The sequence below is a fragment of the Hyperolius riggenbachi genome, chromosome 6 (genome assembly GCF_040937935.1).
Source record: "Hyperolius riggenbachi isolate aHypRig1 chromosome 6, aHypRig1.pri, whole genome shotgun sequence".
In the NCBI taxonomy this organism is placed as follows: domain Eukaryota; kingdom Metazoa; phylum Chordata; class Amphibia; order Anura; family Hyperoliidae; genus Hyperolius; species Hyperolius riggenbachi.
The window spans coordinates 334665363-334687634 of NC_090651.1; the positions used below are offsets into that span (position 1 = coordinate 334665363).

The window sequence follows — 22272 nt, forward strand, 5'->3', positions numbered from 1 at the left end:
GGCCAAAAGTAATTGGACAATTGACACAAAGAGCAACACAAAAAACCCTGGAGGTCCATGGAAGACAACAGTGGTGGATGATCCCAGAATAATTTCCATGGTGACGAGAAACCCCTTCACAACAGCCAACCAACACTCTCCAGGAGGTAGGCATAATTGTATCAAAGTCTACCGTGAAATGAAAAGAAGACTGCATGAAAGTAAATACAGAGGCTGCACTGTAAGCTGCAAGCTACTCATAAGCCTCAAGAACAGAAAGGCTAGATTGGACTTTGCTAAAGAACATCTAAAAAAGCCAGCACAGTGCTGGAAAAACATTCTTTGGACAGATGAAACCAAGATCAACCTCTAGTAGAATGAGGGCGAGAAAAAATGGAGGTCGCGTGGACAGGGCTGTGGAGTCGGTACAAAAATCTTCCGACTCCAACTCCTCCGTTTACGAAACCACGACTCCAACTCCGACTCCGGGTACCCAAAATGGCCCCGACTCCGACTCCTTAGTCTAATACTTAACAGGGCTGTGGATTTTGTACAAAAATCATCCGACTCCTCAGTTTATGAAATCAACGACTCCGACTCCAACTCCGGGTGCCCAAAATTGCCCCGACTCCACAGCCCTGGGCGTGGAATAGCTCATTAGCCAAAGCATACCACATAATCTGTAAAACATGGTGGAAGCAGAGTGATGGCTTGGGCGTGCATGGCTGCCAGTAGTACTGGGACACTAGTGTTTATTGATGATGTAACCCAGGAACACCTTAAAGGGAAGGTTCAGGGACGCTACAAAAAAAAAAAAAAAAATCCACATCCACTTACCTGGGGCTTCCTCCAGCCCGTGGCAGGCAGGAGGTGCCCTCGGCGCCGCTCCGCAGGCTCCCGGTGGTCTCCGGTGGCCGACCCGACCGGGCCGGCGGCCAGGTCGGGCCTCTTCTGCGCTCCATTGTGCGTTCCACTGAGCCTGCGCAGTACAGCCCGGAGGACGTCCGATGACGTCAGCGCACCGGCGTGGAATGCACAATGGAGCGCAGAAGAGGCCCGACCTGGCCGCCGGCCTGGCCAGGTCGGGTCGGCCACCGGGAGCCTGCGGAGCGGCGTCGAGGGTACCTCCTGCCTGCCACGGGCTGGAGGAAGCCCCAGGTAAGTGGATGTGGATTTTCTATTTTTTTTTTTTGTAGCGTCCCTGAACCTTCCCTTTAAATCCAACTAAACGCAGTCAAATTGAATGGGAGGCGTTTCATGATACAGATGAACAATGACCCAAAACATGCAGCCAAAGCAACCCAGAAGTTTATTAAAGAGAAACTCCGACCAAGAATTTAACTTTATCCCAATTAGCAGCTGATACCCCCTTTTACATGAGAAATCTATTTCTTTTCACAAACAGACCAAAAACCCACAGACAAAAAGCAACTGAAAGCCGCTGCAGTAAAGGCCTGACAGAGCATTAAAAAGGAGGAAACCCAGCATGTGGTGATGTCCATGAGCTCAAGACTGCAGGCTTGTCACTGCCAGCAAAGGGTTTTCAAGCAAGTATTAAAAATGATAATTTTACTTCCAGTTATTTAATTTGTTTAATTTGACCAATTACTTTTGAGCCCCTGAAATGAAGGGATTGTGTAAAAACAATGCTTTAGTTGCCTCACATTTTTATGTAATCGTTTTATTCACCCCACTGAAGTAAAGCTGAGAGTCTGCACTGCAACTGCATCAGAGTTTGTAAATGTTTCATTCAAAATTCATTGTGGTAGTGTAAGGAACCAAAATGTAAAACATATTTATGGTCCTAACTGTATTTATATATTGGAGAGCTGGGCAAATAGCATGGTGTGAAAGGAAAGAAGTACGACAGCCTCTCCCTTCAGGTGTGCTTTAATAAGGAGTGAGAGAGAGATTACTGATAAGACACACAAGGGCAGCATTGCTTTCTCATGTGATCACTATCAGATGACGGCGATCCCCGGCTACAGCTTTCAGTCTCCTCCCTGAACTTGGGTTTGAGGAACAGCCCAAACACAAATTTACATCTCTGCATAATCATTAATTTGTATTAAATTAAATGACCTATGTACATTCTCACATGTTCCTCCATGCAGTAAAGGACAACTGAAGTGAGAGAGATATGGATGATGCCATATTTATTTCCTTTTAAGCAATACCAGTTGCCTGGCTATCCTGAACACCACCAGAAACCAGCATGCAGCTAATCCTGTCAGATCTGACAATAGTGTCAGAAACACCTGATCTGCTGCATGCTTGTTCAGGGACTATGGCTAAAAGTATTAAGGTAGCCATACACTGGTCGATTTGCCAACAGATTCGGCCAACAGACAGATCCCTCTCTGATCGAATCTGATCAGAGAGGGATCGTATGGCTACCTTTACTGCAAACAGATTGTGAACCGATTTCAGCCTGAAACCGTTCACAATCTGTGGTGGTGGTGCTGCCGCCGCTCCCCCCCCCCCCCCACATACATTACCTGCTCCGCCGGCGAGACTGCCCCCGGTCACCGCTGCTCCGTCTCCGGTCTGGTCTCCGGCATGCTTCACTTCTTCCTGCCCGGCAGGAAGTTTAAACAGTAGAGCACCCTCTACTGTTTAAACTTCCTGCCGGGCAGGAGGAAGTGAAGCATGCCGGAGACCAGACCAGAGCGGAGACGGAGCAGCGGTGACCAGGGGCAGGCGCGCCAGCGGAGCAGGTAATGTATGCGGGCTCTATTGCGTTGGTCGTCGGGCACTCGAACGCCGCTAGCGACGCACTCCCTACCCGCGGGCGATCAACGGTAATTTTCCGCACGCAGCGATCGACGGGATAGATCGAAATTTAGCGTGTAGTGGGAACGATGTGACAGCAGATTCGATCCCAGTGATCGAATCTGCTGTCGATCGGCGGGGAATCGGCCTAGTGTATGGCCAGCTTTAGAGGCAGAGGATTAGCAGGGCAGCAACTGGTATTGCTTAAAAGGAAATAAACATGGCAGCCTCCATATACGTCTCGCTTCAGCTTCCCTTTGAGTGGAGGTTCACAAAAAAGGAAAAAAAAAAGTAAGCGAAACAGCTTTTGATTTGTTACCAGCTTTGCTTTGCAAGAAGTAAAATGTTCAAACACTGATGCTGATGAGGGGTAAGTGATAAAAAATTGCACCCCAATAGCACTTAAAGAGGAACTCCAGTGAAAATAATGTAATAAAAAAAGTGCTTCATTTTTACAAGAATTACCGTATGTATAAATGATTTAGTCAGTGTTTGCCCATTGTAAATGATTTCCTCTCCCTTATTTACAGGCTGACATTAATCACATGGTGACATTTTTATTGCTGGCAGGTGATGTCACTAGAAGTAGCTGATGCTTGCTTTTTTGGCAGATGGAAACAGCTGTAAACATCTACTTCCCACAATGCAACGAGGTTCACAGACAGGAAACTGCCAGGACCATGGTCCTCACCACAATATCAGCCATACACAGCCCCCTGATGATCCATTTGTGAAAAGGAATAGATTTCTGATTGGGATTGAGTTCAATTCTTCGTCATGGTTTCTCTTTAAAGAGGAACTTTAACATCATCCCAATCAGTAGCTGATACACCCTTTCCCATGGGGAAGGGATGCGGGGGGAGAACTGTGTGGCTGATATTGTGGTGAAACCCCTTCCACAGTGTGATGTCATGACAGTTTCCTTTCTGTGAACTACCAAGCAACCAGCATCTCCCTCTGTGCATATGTATAAGAAAAAAAAACAAAGCAACATTTTAGCCCATCACGTTACGGGGTGTGGTTATGGATAATGGCAGTTAGTGCTGTCTGTTTTTTTAATGTCTGCCAGTAGTAAAGATGATTACATGCAGGCTAATTGTTGATCAAACAACCTTTACGAATTGCGTGACGTTTGTCAATAATTTCTTGATCTCTTTTCTATTGTTAAAGGGAAGGTCCAAGCAAAATAAAAAAATGAGTTTCACTTACCTGGGGCTTCTACCAGCCCCATGCAGCCATCCTGTGCCCTCGTAGTCACTCACTGCTGCTCCAGTCCCCCGCTGGCAGCTTTCCGACCTTGGAGGTCGGCGGGACGCATTGCGTACGTTTTTACGCATTCCCGCTAGTGCAGGAACATTAACACATACATTTTTACGCATTACTTGTTCAATGCATAAAAATGTACGCATTGAACAAGTAATGCGTAAAAATGTATGTGTTAATGTTCTTGCACTAGCGGGAATGCGTAAAAACGTACGCAATGCGGCCCGCCGACCTCCGAGGTCGGAAAGCTGCCAGCGGGGGACTGGAGCAGCAGTGAGTGACTACGAGGGCACAGGATGGCTGCATGGGGCTGGTAGAAGCCCCAGGTAAGTGAAACTCATTTTTTTATTTTGCTTGGACCTTCCCTTTAACTTTTCACTTTTCCTCTACTTGTAATTTTCTAATGTTCTTTTAACTCTTCCCATAACTAAAACACTTTGGCGAGATGGCGTTTATGTCACAGTGACCTTGGTTGGACTTCTCCTTGCTCCCTTCCATCAGATTGCTCAGCCAGGAGGCGGCTCCCTGTCGGATGTCTCTGAGAAATAGCGCCGTCCCTCGTTTCACTTGGCTCACAGTACTCTGCCTCTCCACCACTCGGTCGTCCACTGGGATGTGCTCTGTGCCTGAAGGAAAGCACAACAGTCAATGCTACTCATTACGTAAAGGTTTCTCCTGAGTTTTCTCACAGGAGAGGTCTTCTCATCTTTACTATCTAACAAGTGGCAAAAGTACTAAAAAGTAGGTAAGAAAAGCCACAATTAAAATGGAAAATGCTAAGAAGGATTTTCTCTTTTTTTTGGTCAAGGAATCAAATGGATTGTTTGGATACAGGATACACTCAGTATCAGACAATGGTGCATGGTATCCCATAGCAAGTAATCTTGAATTATTTTTCACCGTACTAATCTGGTGAAATGTGACTGGTGCTATGAGTCAGTGCAATGTAGACATCCCAGTGTCACTGTTCCCTGCATTGTCAGATAGTATCTTGAATAGAGAGCCTACCTGCGTAAGCGCTGAGACACTTGGAGAGCACACTGAGCGGCAGCAGCGGGTCCATCAGGGTCAGGAGGCGGGAGGGGGAGGCTGTGGCCTGTAACAACGTGGCTGGATAGGCGACCATGAGCCCATCTGGTAATCTAATCCCAACAGAGGCAGCTCGGAGGGCCACAGTGATACACAGGTTACCGCCGGCGCTGTCGCCAGCCAGGCAGACCCTCTCCCCTGTGGAACCTGAGGAGATAAAGGTATGAAAAGGTTATACATAATCATACTCAGCTTGTGTCTGAAGTAAGGTTACACTTTAGTTACATATAGCGGTTTGGCCAACAAAAACACATGGTCTGCTGAGCCTGTTCTGCTCATCCAAATACTCACGCAAGAAAGGAGCGAGGAGTGAGTTTGGCCTCAATTCATGGAGCATTATCAAACGTTTATCAAACACTTTATCAAACGTTTGATAATTTACCTCATGGGTAAAATCTCATTTTGAATTCACTAAGGTGTTATATATTTGTTGAACGTTTTATCGGTAAAACATTCGATAAATATATAACACCTTAGTGAATTTAAAATGAGATTTTACCCATGAGGTAAATTATCAAACGTTTGATAAAGTGTTTGATAAATGTTTGATAATGCTCCGTGAATTGAGGCCAATGTCATCATCACTTAATTGTTGTATAATTTTCTGTTTGTCAATCATTTCCTATTAATATGTATTACAGTATAATCTCATAGTACACTCTGATATAGCAAACATTCTGGTATAGTGAACTTAGGGCTTGTTTCCATTACAGGACAACTGAGGTGACATGTGACATGATGAGATAGTCATGTGTACATTCAGTGCCAATCATACAAATAACTAAACTGTGTTCCTTTTTTTCTTTCTCTGCCTGAAAAAGTTGTACATCAGGTATGCAAGTGACAGTTTCTGCCCGGGTCGGGACCGGGTCTGACTATAGCATAACCCTCACTGATAAGTAATTACAGCTATAAAATACTTTCCCGTCAGTGAATGGCTTCTGAAACCAGGAATTAGATAAAAAGGGTCAATAATTCATAGATTTGAGCTCTGACATACTTCAGTGAACGTGCCATTGAGCAGAGACAATGAAACAGTAAAAACTTAGCCTCCCTGGCGTTATGATTATTTCCAGATTTAGGGTCTAAAAGCCATGCATTTTTTTCATAAGCTTTTAGACCCTAAAAACAAGAAGAAAAACATACCTCAGAGGGGTCTGCAGCAGCTCCTGCATGAAACTCACTCAGGCACGGGTTTACCACCCTTGTTCTGTGGCTTTCCATCCCCAAGCCTTACTAAAGAGGTTAAAAACTAGATTTAAATATAAAATAAACCTGTGGGATATCGAAAAAAACGCCTTTTTTAGGAGAAAGAGGATAGATACAGTAATTTTTCTCATCAGTTTATTTTCACCTCGGATGTCCTTTAACCATGTCACCCTGCGGGTATTTTTCACCTTCTGCATCTGAGCAATTTTCACCTCCCATTCATTCGCCAATAACTTTATCACTAATTATCACAAAGAATTGATCTATATCTTGTTTTTTTCCGCCACCAATTAGGCTTTCTTTGGGTGATACATTTTGCTAAGAATTTTTTTTTCTCTAAATGCATTTTAACAGGAATATTAAGAAAAAATTGAAAAAAAATCATTATTTCTCAGTTTTCAGCCATTATAGTTTCAAAATAATACATGCCTCCATAATTAAAACCCATGTATTTTATTTGCCCATTTGTCCCGGTTATTACACCATTTAAATAATGTCCCTATCACAACGTATGGCGACAATATTTTATTTGGAAATAAAGGTGCATTTTTTCAGTTTTGCATCCATTTCTATTTACAAGCTTATAATTTAAAAAATGCTCGTTATAAAAACATAGTATAGATACACAGAAGATTCAGTACTATCGTAAATGGAGAGTAAAAGGCTTCCTGCATCCCTTTAGATGTGCATGCATGGCACTTGAGGGCTCTCTTCTGTGTATCTGTAAATAGATCCGTAGGCAAAAATGGGGGGGATGTGTTGGGGGGGGGGGGGATTACAGCTGCCCAGAACCCCCCTCAGGCCAGGGCTGGTGCAGTGTCTGGGGACAGGCACAAGTTAGACACCAGAATATCTGCAGGCATCCTGCAGCTCACAGCACCGCCCCCTTTGTTTCCCTGCTACAGTTGACTTTGGATGAAGCAGCAGCGTGTGCACAGAACATGGAGCAGCTCTGGGGAACTTAACAGAGCACAGAGCCAGGTATGAGCACAGCCCTGTGCCCTGCTGTGTGAATGCTTCACTTTCCCCTTCATTACCAGGTATTATCTGTATCCAAACTGCCCCTGATCAATCCCGTTGTCGGTCGGATGAGAAATTGCATTATGTGTACCCAGCATGATGTCCTACCATATTATTACACCCTATTGTGCGTTGCGGAGGGAGACCTTTCAGGAACCCCCCCCCTTGAAAATCCTGGGTTTGCCCCTGAGATCTGCACATGTAAAAGGGTACAAAAAAGCCTCTCTGAATGTCTTATCTACTAAAAAGTGCAGTGTCGCTCGGCACCCAGAAGGGGGACCCAGTGAAAGGTTCTATTTATGCGGCAATAGATGGAATGCTCCCATCTGCCTCTCCGTAGACCTCTGGATCCAATAGGACGTGCTTTTGGTTGTAGAGGATGAAGCAACACTTGAAGTTAGTGCACAGGAGATGGAGACTGGCACTGTCACATTATAGATTGTATTGGTCTTGTCAGCACATATACACAGCGCATTTCAGTGAAGATTAGGCTAGTGACATGAGGTGGAAGCTAGGGGTGAAGCAGGATGGACAAAACAACCATTTCACGCTCAGCCAAGTGCTTGGTCACATGCTTCTCCCAGCTCCCCCTCATCTTCACTGCAATGCTCTGTGTGTATATGCGCTGACAAGACATCTGTAATGTGACAATGCCCGTTCTCTGTCTACTATGTACTAACACTCTTTGAATGTCTATTTTTCCTGCTCTGTGGTTCTCATGTCCTGCATGGCAGTGCATCGGATCAAACAGGGTGAGTAGCATGAGAGGGAGGCTATTCCTATTGGCTCTCTGCTTTAGGGCCGCTTCACATGGACGCTTGGCGGCGTCCTCCGGCCTTCCGTTCTGCGTCGTCACGTTCGGGGGCGGCACTGGGCTTCCTGCGGCGATCGGTGGTTTTCGTCCCCGCAAGGGGACATGAAGGCGCGGCATTGGATCGACCCTAGGGTCGCCTGAAAGGGCGCAGGAGATCGGGAACGGAATGCCGCATTTGCGCAATCGACGGTAACCGCACAATGCTAAATGCTCCCATACATAGCTGTAATCGCCGCCAAGTGTCTATGTGAACCGGCCCTAAGTCTGTCAATGTTACTGCCTGCGGATTGCTAGTTATCAACAGGTCAGAGCTGGTCTTAAGTGCCAAACATTTCCCTTGTTCTACCGAATGCTCTATTCATTGTGAATAGTTATTTATTAGGGTACAGGTGAAACTCGAAAAATAAGAATATTGTGCAAAAGTCCATTTATTTCAGTAATTCTACTTAAACTTGAAACTAATATACTGTATGAAATAGATTCATTACAAGCAAAGCAAGATATTTCAAGCCTTTATTTGGTATAATTTTAATGATTATGGCTTCCAGCTTATGAAAACCCCAAAATCAAAATCTCAGACCATTAGACTCCAATCAGCTAATTAATCCAAAACACCTGCAAAGGGTTCCTATTTAATATATTAGTTTCATCTTTTAAGCTGAATTACTAAAATTACACAATATTCTAATTTTTCAAGTTTCACCTGTACCTACCGCACAAGTTGGTGTTAATTTACGCCACTAGTCGATACTTTTACATCTCAGTGCGGTAACAGCCTTAGTAAGTCAGTGTTTAGCAGGATTTGTTTAGTAAAATCAGCTTGTTTTTTGAATTATCAATTGTGGTAACACTAAGGGCTCGGTCACATCTAGCCAACGCAGATGGCTGTGCTATCAGAACGCAGCGCATCCGATCGCACGCCATCTGCGCCGCTGCCCACTGATCCCATCCATTGACAGTGATGGGATCAGCTCTGCGGTGCGGGCAAAATGCAGGCGGCAGTACGCAAGCGCTTCCCAGCGCATCGTTCTGCTGCGCAGCGCAGTAGATGTGAACGGTAGAAGGGCAGTCTATGCCCTTCTGCCGTTCATGCGTTTCAGCACATCATACGCACTGCCATATCCGCACGGAAGCGCGTATGATGTGAACGAGGCCTAAAGGTGCGTACACACGTCCAACTTTTCCGACCAACTATCTTTCAAACCTGTTGGTTGGACGACAAGATGGACATGTGGACGCCTAAAAGTCCAACTGATAAGAGGTGGTTTGCGCAATCTGCCTGACGGATCCGTTGGGACGACTATGAGGCAAACGACTTTCAAGTCAGTGCGTGTGTACAAACCACTTCTAGTCGCTTGTCCAACTAATAGATGTTCAAACATACAATAATTTAATCTAGTCCATTGTTCTATCCAGTCCATTGCCCATTATAAAGTTGGTTAAACAACATGTAAATTAGGATATTAGCCGCTTGGCTGTTGGTCAGTGTGTACATGGCGTCTGAACGACCTGTTGTCTGCACTTCAAGTCGTTCAAACGAATAGTTTAAACGACAATCAGTTGTAAAGTTGGACGTGTGCACGAACCTTTAGTGGATTGAAGCTATAGTTCTATAATAAGATCAACAAAAGAATAGACGATAAATTCCCTTGTGCTGACTCAGAAAGTGATTGAATATAAGAAATAGGTTTGTATTGACACAGAAGGCAGAGTACATGTACCAATCTGAAGACAACAGAATGTAAGACACAGGTCTGTAGTGGCCTAGAAGGTGGCAGAATACAAGAAATAAGCTTTCATCGCCACTGACAGAATGCAGCAGAAGAACACATAGGTCTTCACCGACCCAAAACATGATAGAATACATGGAATAACGTGTACTGACCCAGAAGGTGGCAGTTCTTCAATGCCCAGCAGTAAGCATAGAAGCATTCCTCCAGGGCTCTGGGGAAGGGAGCCTCTGGGGCGAGTGAGTAGTCCACAGACAAGATGGGGGCCTCCAGGTCCTGAGCCCACGTCTTCAGATACGGCTCATGGGACTTTGAGGTCTGGGCCACAAATCCTCCTCCGTGGAAATGGATGATGAGTTCGGGTGAAAGGGCGGCTGGGCGAGATCGGAGGCGAAGGTCCAAGCTCAGGGGACCCTCGGGCTTTGTGAAGGCGTTTAGCTCCTCGCTCTCCTGTGACAAAGGGGAGGAGTTACACGACATGGTGTAATACCACTACATTACTGACACAGAAGATTCTGGTCTCTTGTTGAAGTGAACCGGAGGTGAGAGTTATATGGAGGTTGCCATATTTATTGCCTTTTAGGGCCTGTTTCCACTACACGCAGATTCTGCATGCAGAAAACTGACTCTAATGAATGCCTATGGGAAATCTGCATCAGAAAAGTTGCGTTCAGTGGAAACAGGCCCATAGACATTCATTGGAGTCAGTTTTCTGCATGCAGAATCTGCGTGTAGTGGAAACAGGCCCTTAAGCAATACTAGTCGCCTGGCTGCCCTGCTGATTCTCTGCCTCTAATACTTTCAGCCATAGACCCTGAACAAGCATGCAGCAGATCAGATGTTTCTGAAATTATTGTCAGATCTGACAAGATTTGCTGCATGCTTGTTTCTGGTGTTATGGAGACACTACTGCAGCCAAATGGATCAGCAGGGCTGCCAGGCAACTGTTATTGCTTAAAAATAAATAAATATGGCAGCCTCCATATCACTCTTATCTTGGGTTCACTTTACAGGAAACCAGAGATGAAGTAAATTACATGATTTATACATACCTGGTGCTTCCTCCAGCCACATCCGCACGGATTACTCCCACGCCGCTGTCCTCAGTCTTCTCCAGCTCCGGGTCCCGTAACTTCAGCCAGTTGAAGCCAATCTGAGCATGCACAGTGCGCTCTCTCCGGTGGAGAATAGTACTGCACAGGCCGGAGAGAGCGCACTGCACATGCTCAAACTGGCCACGAATGGCTGAAGTTACGGGACCCGGTACCGGCGCAGGAGAAGGCGGAGGATGACGGCATGGGAGTGATCCGTGCGGATGGGGCTGGAGGAAGCCCCAGGTATGTATAATTCTTTTAATTTACTTCATCTCCAGTACACTTTAAGGAGTGAAATTACTTGAAAGGAAACTCCACTTTCTTTATAAAATTGCCATACATGTATATTGTTACTGCATGTGTCTTTTGCAATTTACCGATGTTCAAAAATGTTTTCCCATTTCAATTTACAGCTAGTTAAGGAGCACTTCCAGTCTAAAATAGAATCTATAAGACAGTAGCGGCTATGTTTCCTGCAGTTCTGTGGCCACCCCCACCTGCTTGCCGCAGCCCGCCCTCAGCTTGACCACCACCAATTAGGGTGCAGCTGCTAAGCTGGAGGCGGGCAGAGCTTGGGAGACTTTAGAAAAAATGTCACGGGGCTTTGCGGAGGAGGAGGGTGGTATACCTCTATACAGTGTACACGAGTATGTGGGGAAGGGGGGTAAAAGGCTGTTAAGCCTGGGGTACCAATTAGTTCAGAAATGCCCCTGACTGCGCCTTTAAGAAATGTGGGACTAAGGCGTCAAGCAACTTATAAGGTGCCACAGAGCAGGTGAGCATACTCATCCCTCTCCTCTAAGCAGAGATTTCAGATCTTTGGATGAAGGTGCAACCCTAGTCATTATGTGCTATACAGGGGCGTAACTAGAAATCGCTGGGCCTCCCTACAAAACTTTGGATGGGGCCCCCTTTGTAGGATTCCCTATCGGTTGCTGAGCAGATGCAGTCAATAGAACCAATTGTGCAGAGAGCAGAAATAGCAGATGCAGTCAATAGAACAATTGTGCAGAGAGCAGAAATAGAAATTTTTCTCTCTGTACTCAGTATCTTCAAGCATCACTACAATACACAGCACAGCTACAGGGGTAGAGAGGTTGGGGGCAGAGCAGCACTGAACACAAGACCCTGCTGAACACTGAATAGGGACTGTCTACAAATCTCTGTCTGCAAAACTTTGTAGGATTCCTTATCAGTGGCTGAGCAGATGCAGTCATTAGAAGAACTGTGCAGAGAGCAGAGCGTTTTTTCTCTCCGTGCCCTTAGTTGTCAGCCTCTCAGGACTGGGAAAAGAAACATCTCCCCCCACAGGGCTCCCTATGGCTTCTGGGCCCCCTGCAACTTGGTGCTATACTAAGACACTGTAAAGATTAGCGGATTACCGGGTATGCCATCAAATGGTATCCTTCAACTTCACTCTACAGCTGCTAATATTTTCTTTGGGAAGTGAATGGTAGAAATACAACAATCTGCATTGTGCTGTAGGAGGGTATGACTGACCTGGCCCTCGCGCAGCTGGTAAGAGATGAGGCGCATGTGGACGGGGCCGGGCCCGGTGTGAGCCACAGGAGGGTTGATGGTGACGGTGAGCTGCGGATCGGACAACAGAGGGATCTCCAGTGGCTCCGGCGGCACAGTCAGGGTCTTGTTGATTCGGACGGTAGTAGAAGCTATTCCAACCAGAGACTGGGGAGAAAGAGACCATTTACTTCATAAATATGGCCATTGCAGTAAAAAGCTGTAACATCATTGTAACTGTCAGGCATAAAATCAAAAATCAATTATTTATTTTTATCTGTTGAACAAGTAATAAGGATGCTAGTCAGGCAATCCAAAAGTTAAAATCTCTATTACTTTTCTTGTTAATAAATGATCATTCCCCAGTTTACCTGACTCTTATTTGGTACATCTGCCGCACAAAGGAAGTTGCAGGGCATGCTGGGTTGTCCTTTTTTGCTTCTCTACTTTTCCCTCAGACTTAACTAATGCAACTTGATTGGCAGAAGCCTCTTTTCCTCCTGTTTTCCCCTCCCACACCTCTGTTCCTCTCTGATTGGCCAATATTCTCATGCTGAGACAATGCACTTTCTATAGTGAATGGCGGGCAATGCATACACAATCGGGCAGAGGAGAGTAAGGGAGGAAATTACATCAGGATTGGCTTCAAAATAGCCACAGTTAAATGGGAAATGCTAAGAAGGATTGTCGCTTTTTTAACTGTAGAAAAATCACTAAAATCAAAACGTGGAAAGTGCAATACATATGTTATATAAGTAAAGCAAGTATTTATCTACTTACAAGCTGATTGCCCGGCGTTGCCCGGGAATGTATTTGGCTGGTGTTGGCTCCGCCTACTTTTTCTAACCCTAATGCTGGGAATACACGATGCGTTTTTGCGTTCGTTTTTGCCGTCGTTTTCGCTTTCGATCGATTCTACTCTCGATTCACTGCTCGATTTCCCCTCTCGATTCCTTATCTTTTCTTATCAATTACATTCACTTGAATGAGGAGAATCGAAACGAAAGTAGAATCGACCAGATCCAACAGGTTGGAATTTATCTATCGAACCCATCTATCTAAAGTAAAAACTTAACGTGTATTCCCAGCATAACACACAGTTACTCAATTACTCACTGACCAAGTTTGTGAGCTTTGCATTGTTTGGCATCAATAATTTGCATTGAAATGAAACAAATCTAATTGGCTGTGTGTGGCTCCAACCCCTTTTCTGAATTTGAACCCCAGTCACCCAATAACCAACTGTACCAGGTTTGCTACTTAACAGTGCAAGAATGGCAGCAATTAAATATTCCCCTTGAAAAGCAATAGGTGAAGTTTGATTCAATTTTGTAGGCTCCACCCACTTTTCTGAATATTAAACCCAGTCACCCAGTGACCAACTGTGCAACGTTTAAAAACCCTGCCATTAACAGAATTGCTACAGTTTACATTTTCCCAGTGAAATTTGTATTTGTCTCCACCCACTGATGACCCGACGTTGCCCGGGTATGTATTTGACTGGTGTTGGCTCCGCCCACTTTCTAAACCTTAAAGAGGAACTGTAACATAAAAAGATCCCCTGGGGGGTACTCACCTCGGGTGGGGGAAGCCTCCGGATCCTAATGAGGCTTCCCACGCCGTCCTCCATCCGTCAGGGGTCTCGCTGCAGCCCTCCGTGGAGTCCGGGCAGCGGTGACGTCAATATTTACCTTCCTGGCTCCTGCGCAGGCGCTCTGACGGCTGTCGGCTCCGAACTACACGGAAATACCCGATCGCCGTCGGGTCCGCTCTACTGCGCAGGCGCAAGTTTCCTGCGCCTGCGCAGTAGAGCGGACCCGAATGAGATCGGGTATTTCCATGTAGTTCGGAATGGAAAGCCGCCACAGCGCCCCCGCTGGAGCCAGCAAAGGTAAATATTGAAATGACAGTCGGCACAGTCGCCGGCTGTTCGGAGGGCTGCGGAGAGACCCCCGTGGGACAGAGGACGGCGTGGGAAGCCTCATTAGGATCCGGAGGCTTCCCCCACCCGAGGTGAGTACCCCCCAGGGGATCTTTTGAATGTTACAGAGTCTCTTTAAAACACACAAACACTCAATGGCCAAGTTTGTGAGCTTTGGGGTCCTTGGCATCAATAATTTGTATATTCCCATAGAAATTAAACAAATCAGATAGGCTGTTTGTGGCACCACCCCTCTCCAGCATTTGAACCCCAGTCACCCAATGACCAACTGTAGCAGGTTTGAGGCATCTGCTATTAACAGTGTAAAAATGGCAGCAATTTAAATATTCCACTTGAAAATCAACAGGTGAATTTTGATTGGCTATTATAGGCTCCACCCACTTCCCTGAATATTAATCTCAGTCACTCAGTGATCATCTGGGCAAAGATTGGGAACCCTGAAATAAACTGTGTAAGAAGGGCTGCAGTTTACACTTTCCCAGTGAAATTTGTTTTTGGCTCCACCCACTTTTTGTAACCTGGACATAGAGTCACTCAATGCCCAAGTTTGTGAGTTTTGGGGTCCTTGCCATCAATAATTTGTATTTTCCCATGAAATGAAACAAATCTGATTCACTGTTTGTGGCTCTGTCCCTTTTTTGAATTTGAACCTCAGTGACCCAATGACCAACTGTACCAGGTTTGAGGCTTGTGCCATTAACAGTGCAAGAATGGCAGCAATTTTAATATTCCACTTGAAAAGTGACATGTGATTTTTGATTGGCCTTTTTAGACTCCACCCACTTTTCTGAATATTAATCCCAGTCACCCAGTAACCAGCTATGCTAAGTTTGAGAACCCTGCCATTAACAGTGAAGAAGGGCTGCAGTTTACAATTTCCCGGAAAAATCTGTTTTGAACTCCACCCACTTTTTGTAACCTTGACACACAGTCACTACTCAATGACCAAGTTTGTGAGCTTTTGGGTTCCTGGCATCAAAATTGTGCTAATGGAAGCAGTTTATCCAGCAAAGAAATCTGGCTGTTTTTGGCTCCGCCCCTTTACTGAATTTGAATCCCAAACACTTAACGACCGACTGTAGCAGGTTTGAGGCCTCTGCTATTAACAGTGTGAGAATGGCTGCAGTTTCAATATTCCCCTTGAAAATCAATAGGTGAATTTTGATTGGCTCTTGTAGGCTCCACCTACTTTTCCAAATATTAATCCTAGTCACCCAGTGACCAACTGTGTGAAGTTTGAGAACCCTGCCATTAACAGTGTAAGAAAAGCTGCAGTTTACATTTCCCCATGTAAAAAGTTAGTTGTTTTTGGCTCCGCCCACTATTTCTAATCTTGACATACAGTCACTTAATGACCAAGTTTATGAGCTTTGGGGTGTTTGGCATCAATAAGTTGCATTTTACCATTGAAATTAAACAAATCTGATTGGCTGTTTTTGGCCCGCTCCCTTCAGAATTTAAACCCCAGTCTCCCAGTGACTGACTGTAGCAGATGTTAGGCCTGTGCTGCTATTAAGAGTGCATGAATGGCAGCAATGTAAATATTCCCACTTTTCTGAATATTAGTCCCAGTCACCCAGTGGCCAACTGTGTCACGTTTGAGAACCCTGCCAATAACAGAATGGCTGAAATCAATCTAACAAATCTGATTGGCTGTTTGTGGCTCCACCCCTTTAGTGAATTTGGACCCCAGTCACCCAATGACTGACTGTATCAGGTTTGAGGCCTCTGCCACTAACAGTGTAAGAATGGTAGCAATGTGAATATTCCCCTTGAAAATCAATAGGTACATTTTGATTGGCTGTTATAGGCTCCACCCACATTTCTGAATATTCATCCCAGTCACCCAGTGGCCAATTGTGTAAAGTTTGGGAACCCTGCAATGTAAAAAATGAAGTTGTGGGCACCGCCCACTTTTTCTAACCTTGACATACAGTCACTCAATTATCAAGTTTATCAGCTTTGGGGTCCTTGGTATCAATACTTTGTATATTCCCATTGAAAAATAAACAAATCTGGCTTTTTGTGGCTTTGCCCCCTTCCTGAATTTGGACCCTAGTCACCCAGTGACCAACTGTACCAGGTTTGAGGCATCTGCTATTACCAGTATAAGAGAATGGTAGCAGATGAAACATTCCCTTTGAAAATCAAAAGGTGAAATTTTATTGGCTGTTGTAGGCTCCACCCACCTTCCAAAATCCTAATCTGTCACTCAATGACCAACTGTGCAAACTTTGAGAACCCTGCCATTAAACGGTGTAATAATGGCTGCAGTTTATATTTTCCCAGTAAAAGTTGTTTTGGCTCCGCCCACTTTTTGTAACCTTGACCCACAGTCACTCAATGACCAAGTTTGTGAGCTTTCAGGTTCCTGGCATCAAAAATGTGTGATTAGAAGCAGTTTATCCACGAAGGAAATCTGATTGGCTGTATGTGGCCCCGCCCCTTTAGTGAATTTGGACCCCAGTTACCCAATGACCGACTGTAGCAAGTTTGAAGTCTCTGCCATTAAAAGTGTAAGAATAGCAGCAGTTTAAATATTCCCCTTGAAAATCAATAGGTGAATTTTGATTGGCTGTTGTAGGCTCCACCCATTTTCTTGAATCTTAATCGCATTCACCCAGTGGCCAAGTGTGGCAAGTTTGAGAACCCTGCGATTAACGGTCTAAGAATGGCTGCAGTTTACATTTTACCATTTAAAATGAACGGCTGAAATTTGATTTGCTGTTTTATGCTCCGCCCACTTTTCCTGGGTTTGTAACCTCGGTCACCAAGTGACCAACTGTGCCAAGTGTGGGGACTCTGGCTTGATTACTGTGAGAATGGCAGCCTTTTACATTTTTTCCATTGACTTGAATGGGTGGAATCTGATTTGCTGTTTGTAGCTCCGCCCAGGTGTGCAGGGGGGACGCGAGACCCCCAGAACATATCATCCCAGGTAGTAAGGGATCTGTGTACCAAGTTTCGTTCAAATCGGTCAAGCCGTTTTGGCGTGATCACGGCACATACACACATACATACATACATACATACATACATCCGATTTTATATATATAGATATATGTGCTATTTTTCTGAGATAGTATGGCTGACAGCTCCTCTTTAAAGAGTACTTATTTTATCATGTGTGAACCCTCCTCTGTATTTTGTCTGATGAAGCGGGGTGGTCCTGTGAAACACGTTGCATCCTTGAGCATTTTTTCCCCCAATAAAGTCTATACAAATACCATTGATCGTGGCTCCTACTGGAGGGGCAAATCCAGCCTTTTAACTATTTTATATATATTAAATTATATATATATATATTTTATATGTATTTTATATAGCTGGTGCTTCTGTTATCTGGATTGGCCATTGCTTTTGTCCACACTTGGTGGAGCGTTGTTAACCCACCCTACCCCAGAGAGCGACCTCTTCACCTGAGTAGGGTTGGGTTAGTCCTCCCCACCTACATGTTTAGTGGTCGCCTATCAGGGTGACCCTATAATGTCAATATATCTCTTAACATTTTTTGATCCCCCTTTAACATCGGGAATGATTTCACCATATTTGGCTCTTGGTTTCGTTTCTGTTTTTGACACTTTCAGTTAGAAATCACTTTTTTCCTTCTGCACCATCTTTGAATGACTTAAAACTGTAAAATACAATTTTAACTGGTAGTTACTTCATCCTCAGGTAACCAATAACTGTGTGTGAGATGACGGGAAAGTGGTTAGTACAGCAAAGTCCCCTGACACAGGTGGGGATTGCCTGATGCCAAATACGTGTGCTTGTGTGTTTTTAATAAATCGGATATCAAGCCATGGTAACGTGCAAATGTGTATGTGTGATTTGATAAACTGAATTCTAACGTTTCCTGAGTGAAGCCCAAACCGGTAATAGATTTCACCCCCTGGACAATCACTAACCGCAGCTCCTAGTGACACTTTTGCTTAACAGACTGTTTATAATTTTCCCGATCAGCGAAGTTGGAATTAACAGGTTAATAAAGTCAAATCGAGCTGCCCAAAAAGCTGAAAAAATGCACCCATTTTTGGCCAAATATAGGGCCTGATTCACAAAGCGGTGCTAACAGTTAGCACCCTGGTGAAAAGCCCTTTATCACGCCTAAACTCAGTTTAGGCATGATAAGTTTAGGTGTGATAAGTTTAGGTGTGATAAGTTTAGGCGTGATAAGTTTAGGCGTGATAAGTTTAGGCGTGATAAGTTTAGGCGTGATAAGTTTAGGCGTGATAAGTTTAGGCGTGATAAGTTTAGGCGTGATAAGTTTAGGCGTGATAAGTTTAGGCGTGATAAGTTTAGGCGTGATAAGTTTAGGCGTGATAAGTTTAGGCGTGATAAGTTTAGGCGTGATAAGTTTAGGCGTGATACGTTTAGGCGCGATACGTTTAGGCGCGATACGTTTAGGCGTGATACGTTTAGGTGTGATAAGTTTAGGCATAATAAGTTTAGGTGTGATAAGTTTAGGTGTGATAAGTTTAAGCACCAACTGCGTTAACACCGCAGTGCACAGCTGATCAAAAGTTTTGCGCTAGCAAAGTCTGGTGCACTTCGCATAGAGTTTAATGGTGCTGCTTTGCGTGCGGGACATTGCACTCTATCTACACTTATCTAAACTTATCACACCTAAACTGGCTTTTCACCAGCGTGGTGCAATGGTTATCACGCCTAAAGTCTCTAACTGGGATAGCACCGCTTTGTGAATCGAGCCCATAGGATTGATTCAGACAGGCAGGTGGAAGTAGGGAGTCATGTGAGCTTACATGCCGCTGCAAAAATTTGGTACGAATAGCAGTATGGGTATATGTATGAAATCGCCGCCGGGAAACTTGGGTCCAGCCAATATATGGCTTATCCTGCTCCTGCACAAGTCCCGGCGGCATTCATTACTATTCCCCCTCCAGGTCCATGTGGATGGTGGGGAATTATGTAATTTGGCTTACAGCTACTGCTGGTGGCTGAATTACAGTGTTTTAAAAGTAACTTCAGCTCAAGTCTTCTGACGTCGCCAAAGTTACTGACTGTGCACCGCTATAGCCGTAATTCCTATTACGCTCTATGGTGGCGCCGGCTGCGCCCAAATCTCGTGCGCTGGATTCGACATGCTCGCAGTATGACACTTGATTCAGTGTTAGGTACAGCGGTTCTTTACAGTGCAGTTACTATGTCATGCGTCAACTATAGACACACAAGTGGTTACAAAAAGCACCATCCCACTGCAGTCCACAGCTAATGACTAGTGCTTGCTCCTTAGCAAATCAGAGGTGGGACTGAGCAGTATAACTGTTCATGTGAATGAGCCAAGGTCACAGCTTTATCTTTATACTAGGCTCCCGTTCTGGTCTGCACATATCTGCTACTCACCGTCAGAACCTCCATCTCTGTGATGTTCCAAAAACTCTTCCAAAAGTTCACATCTAGATTCTGGGTTATCCTCTCGAACTCTGCTCCTCGCAGCTCTGGGTCTATGGCGTATCGTCCGCTTATAAAGAAGGAGCTGGCGGCTACACCTGTGAGGGAGGTACAAACACAATTCATACATCTGCCTGCTTGCTGGAGAGACATCCTGCAACATCACCAGTGATACGGTCTACTAGGCCTGACATTGCATGACTATCCGCTCAGTCTAGCAACTGTAAGATGGTCATACGGTAGTACATGTCGTTAACTCTGGTCACATAAGCCACAGAGATGCAGCAAAAGGAAAATACAGAAAAAGATGTTATCCAAGGTAGATGTCGATCTAAGGGGATCAATCAAAAAAATCGGATCGATTTCACTAATCTGATATGATTGGTTAAAGCGGAATATAACCCTGCATTTCAACTTTGCTCTAAAACATTATTTACAGCATATTATATGCAAAAAGCATTTTTTTTACTAGACCAGCATTGGAAGGGTTAAACACAGAGGTTTAAAGTTCCGTCGGGAGATATGCAGAAGTTCAGATTGTTACATTCTATTTAGTTAAATGCATCTATTGAGAAATGTTACACACTCTTTGGCTGTCCTCCAGCTCCTTCTCAGTCAGAGAGAGTGAGTCACATTCAACACTTAGATACATTTATGTAAACAAAATGTATCTGTCAGCTTCCGATGCGTCTGCAGAAATCTCCAGGAACTTTAAAGCCCTGTGTAACCCTTCCAATGCTGGTCTAGTAAAAAAAAAAAATGCTGGTTGCATATAATATACTGTAAATAATGTTTTAGAGCAAAGTTGAAATGCAGGGTTATATTCCGCTTTAAGAGATTTTTGTCCATTAATGGTCCCAAACGATCATTTCTGATCATTCATATATCAATCAATAATAGTTAGACAAATAGTATAATTAGCAGCCACATTAACACACTTGCAATATGGAGCTTTCAAAAATGTTTCTCCTTCTGAAAGTATCAGTTATGCACAATGAGATTTCCCATCACATTGCTGGGTCTAATGGATAATTTCAGACATGCCCGATCTGCTCTTTAGCGATTTTCAGATCAGTAGTGCACAAAATTGATCCAGTTATCGATCAAGAGCAGATCAGACATGTTGGGAATGATCCATTCAACTCGTCGATCTGATGGCAAATTGCATTGTGTGTACTAAGCATTACGCTAATATTCTTCAGGCTCTCTGAAAGCTAAGTACCCAGTAGAAGACGGTGGAAGATGGATCGAGGAGATGCACACCGACGAACGATCCAATGAACGAACGTTCTCCGATCAATCCTCTGCGATCGCGAACATTAGTACAGACAAGTTGTTGTACGATCGCAATAATTAACGCAGGAGTCAATGTAGATCGTTCCGAAAGGGCACGATTGTATCAGTCATGGCGGTCGCTTAAAACAAACGATTATCGCATGCAATTGGCCGTCGTTAAGCATTGTTTAACAAACTTTTGTTAAACGATGTTGCATGATATCACGAAAGATCGTTCGTCGTGAAAAGCTCGTTTGGTGGGTATGCAGCTTTAGTCAGAGTGATAACTTGAGAAACAGACTGTTTGATTAACAGCTCCAAATAGAATATACTACACAGAATACACACTTACCGTAGTAGGCGGCAAGAGCTCCCTCAGCTGCCAGTGAGAGCGTAATGAGGAGACAGAGGGGAGACTGTCACGTTACAGCAAACATGGCCACCCCCACACACATACAATTAAACACCTCATAATTCAAGCAACTCCAATGCAATGACAGCACCTCCTCCCCCCCTCCCCCACCAAAAAACAAAACAAAAAACACAATGAAGGATAGTCAGCAAGCAGTTATAATAATAGAATAGTTTTTATAGAAATTGGGCCTTCCTGCACTGGCCCTAAAAATGCTCACTACTAGTTAGGCCAGCGACGTGGGGCAACACCTGTACTCACTCTAGAGTTCCTGATGACTATGAACAATCGTATTGACAGAGGAAAATCTATACTGTCTACATTGGTAAAGACATTTGTAGAATGAGTTTTGTTGTATTTTAACTTAGAGCGGATCTGTAATGACAAAAAATCCCACTGGGGGGTACTCACCTCAGTAGGGGGAAGCCCCTGGATACTATCGAGGCTCCCCCCTGTCCTCCTCCGTCCCACACTGGCCCACGGAATGCACAGCCGACAATTTGCCATGCTGTGCAATATTTACCTTTCCCTGTTCCAGCGGGGGCGCTGTTGCGTCTCTCCGCTCGGAAATAGGTGGAAATAGCCGATCTCAGTCGGGTCCGCTCTACTGCGCAGGAGACTTGCGCCTGCACAGTACAGTGGATCCGACTGTGATCGGCTATTTCCGCCTATTTCTGAGCAGAGAGCTGCAACAGCGCCCCCGCTGGAACAGGGAAGGTAAATATTTACAGGCCCGCTGTTCC

The 22272-nt window shown here is 44.7% G+C and overlaps 1 protein-coding gene across 6 annotated transcripts in view; it reads right to left on the minus strand.

Moving 5' to 3' along the window:
• The window catches only part of LIPE (lipase E, hormone sensitive type), a 99924-nt gene that overhangs the window by 5438 nt on the left and 72214 nt on the right, over positions 1–22272 (minus strand). For 4 of the 6 annotated variants that reach the window (XM_068241513.1, XM_068241516.1, XM_068241515.1 and 1 more), the window contains exons 4-9: positions 21470–21496; positions 19795–19940; positions 12471–12656; positions 10032–10326; positions 5023–5250; positions 4482–4640 (exon numbers count right to left, since the gene is read on the minus strand). In XM_068241513.1, the coding sequence (XP_068097614.1) occupies positions 4482–4640; positions 5023–5250; positions 10032–10326; positions 12471–12656; positions 19795–19940; positions 21470–21496 (1041 nt within the window). The remainder of the gene's footprint in view (positions 1–4481; positions 4641–5022; positions 5251–10031; positions 10327–12470; positions 12657–19794; positions 19941–21469; positions 21497–22272) is intronic. The other 2 variants (XM_068241518.1, XM_068241514.1) reach the window with 2 other exon arrangements.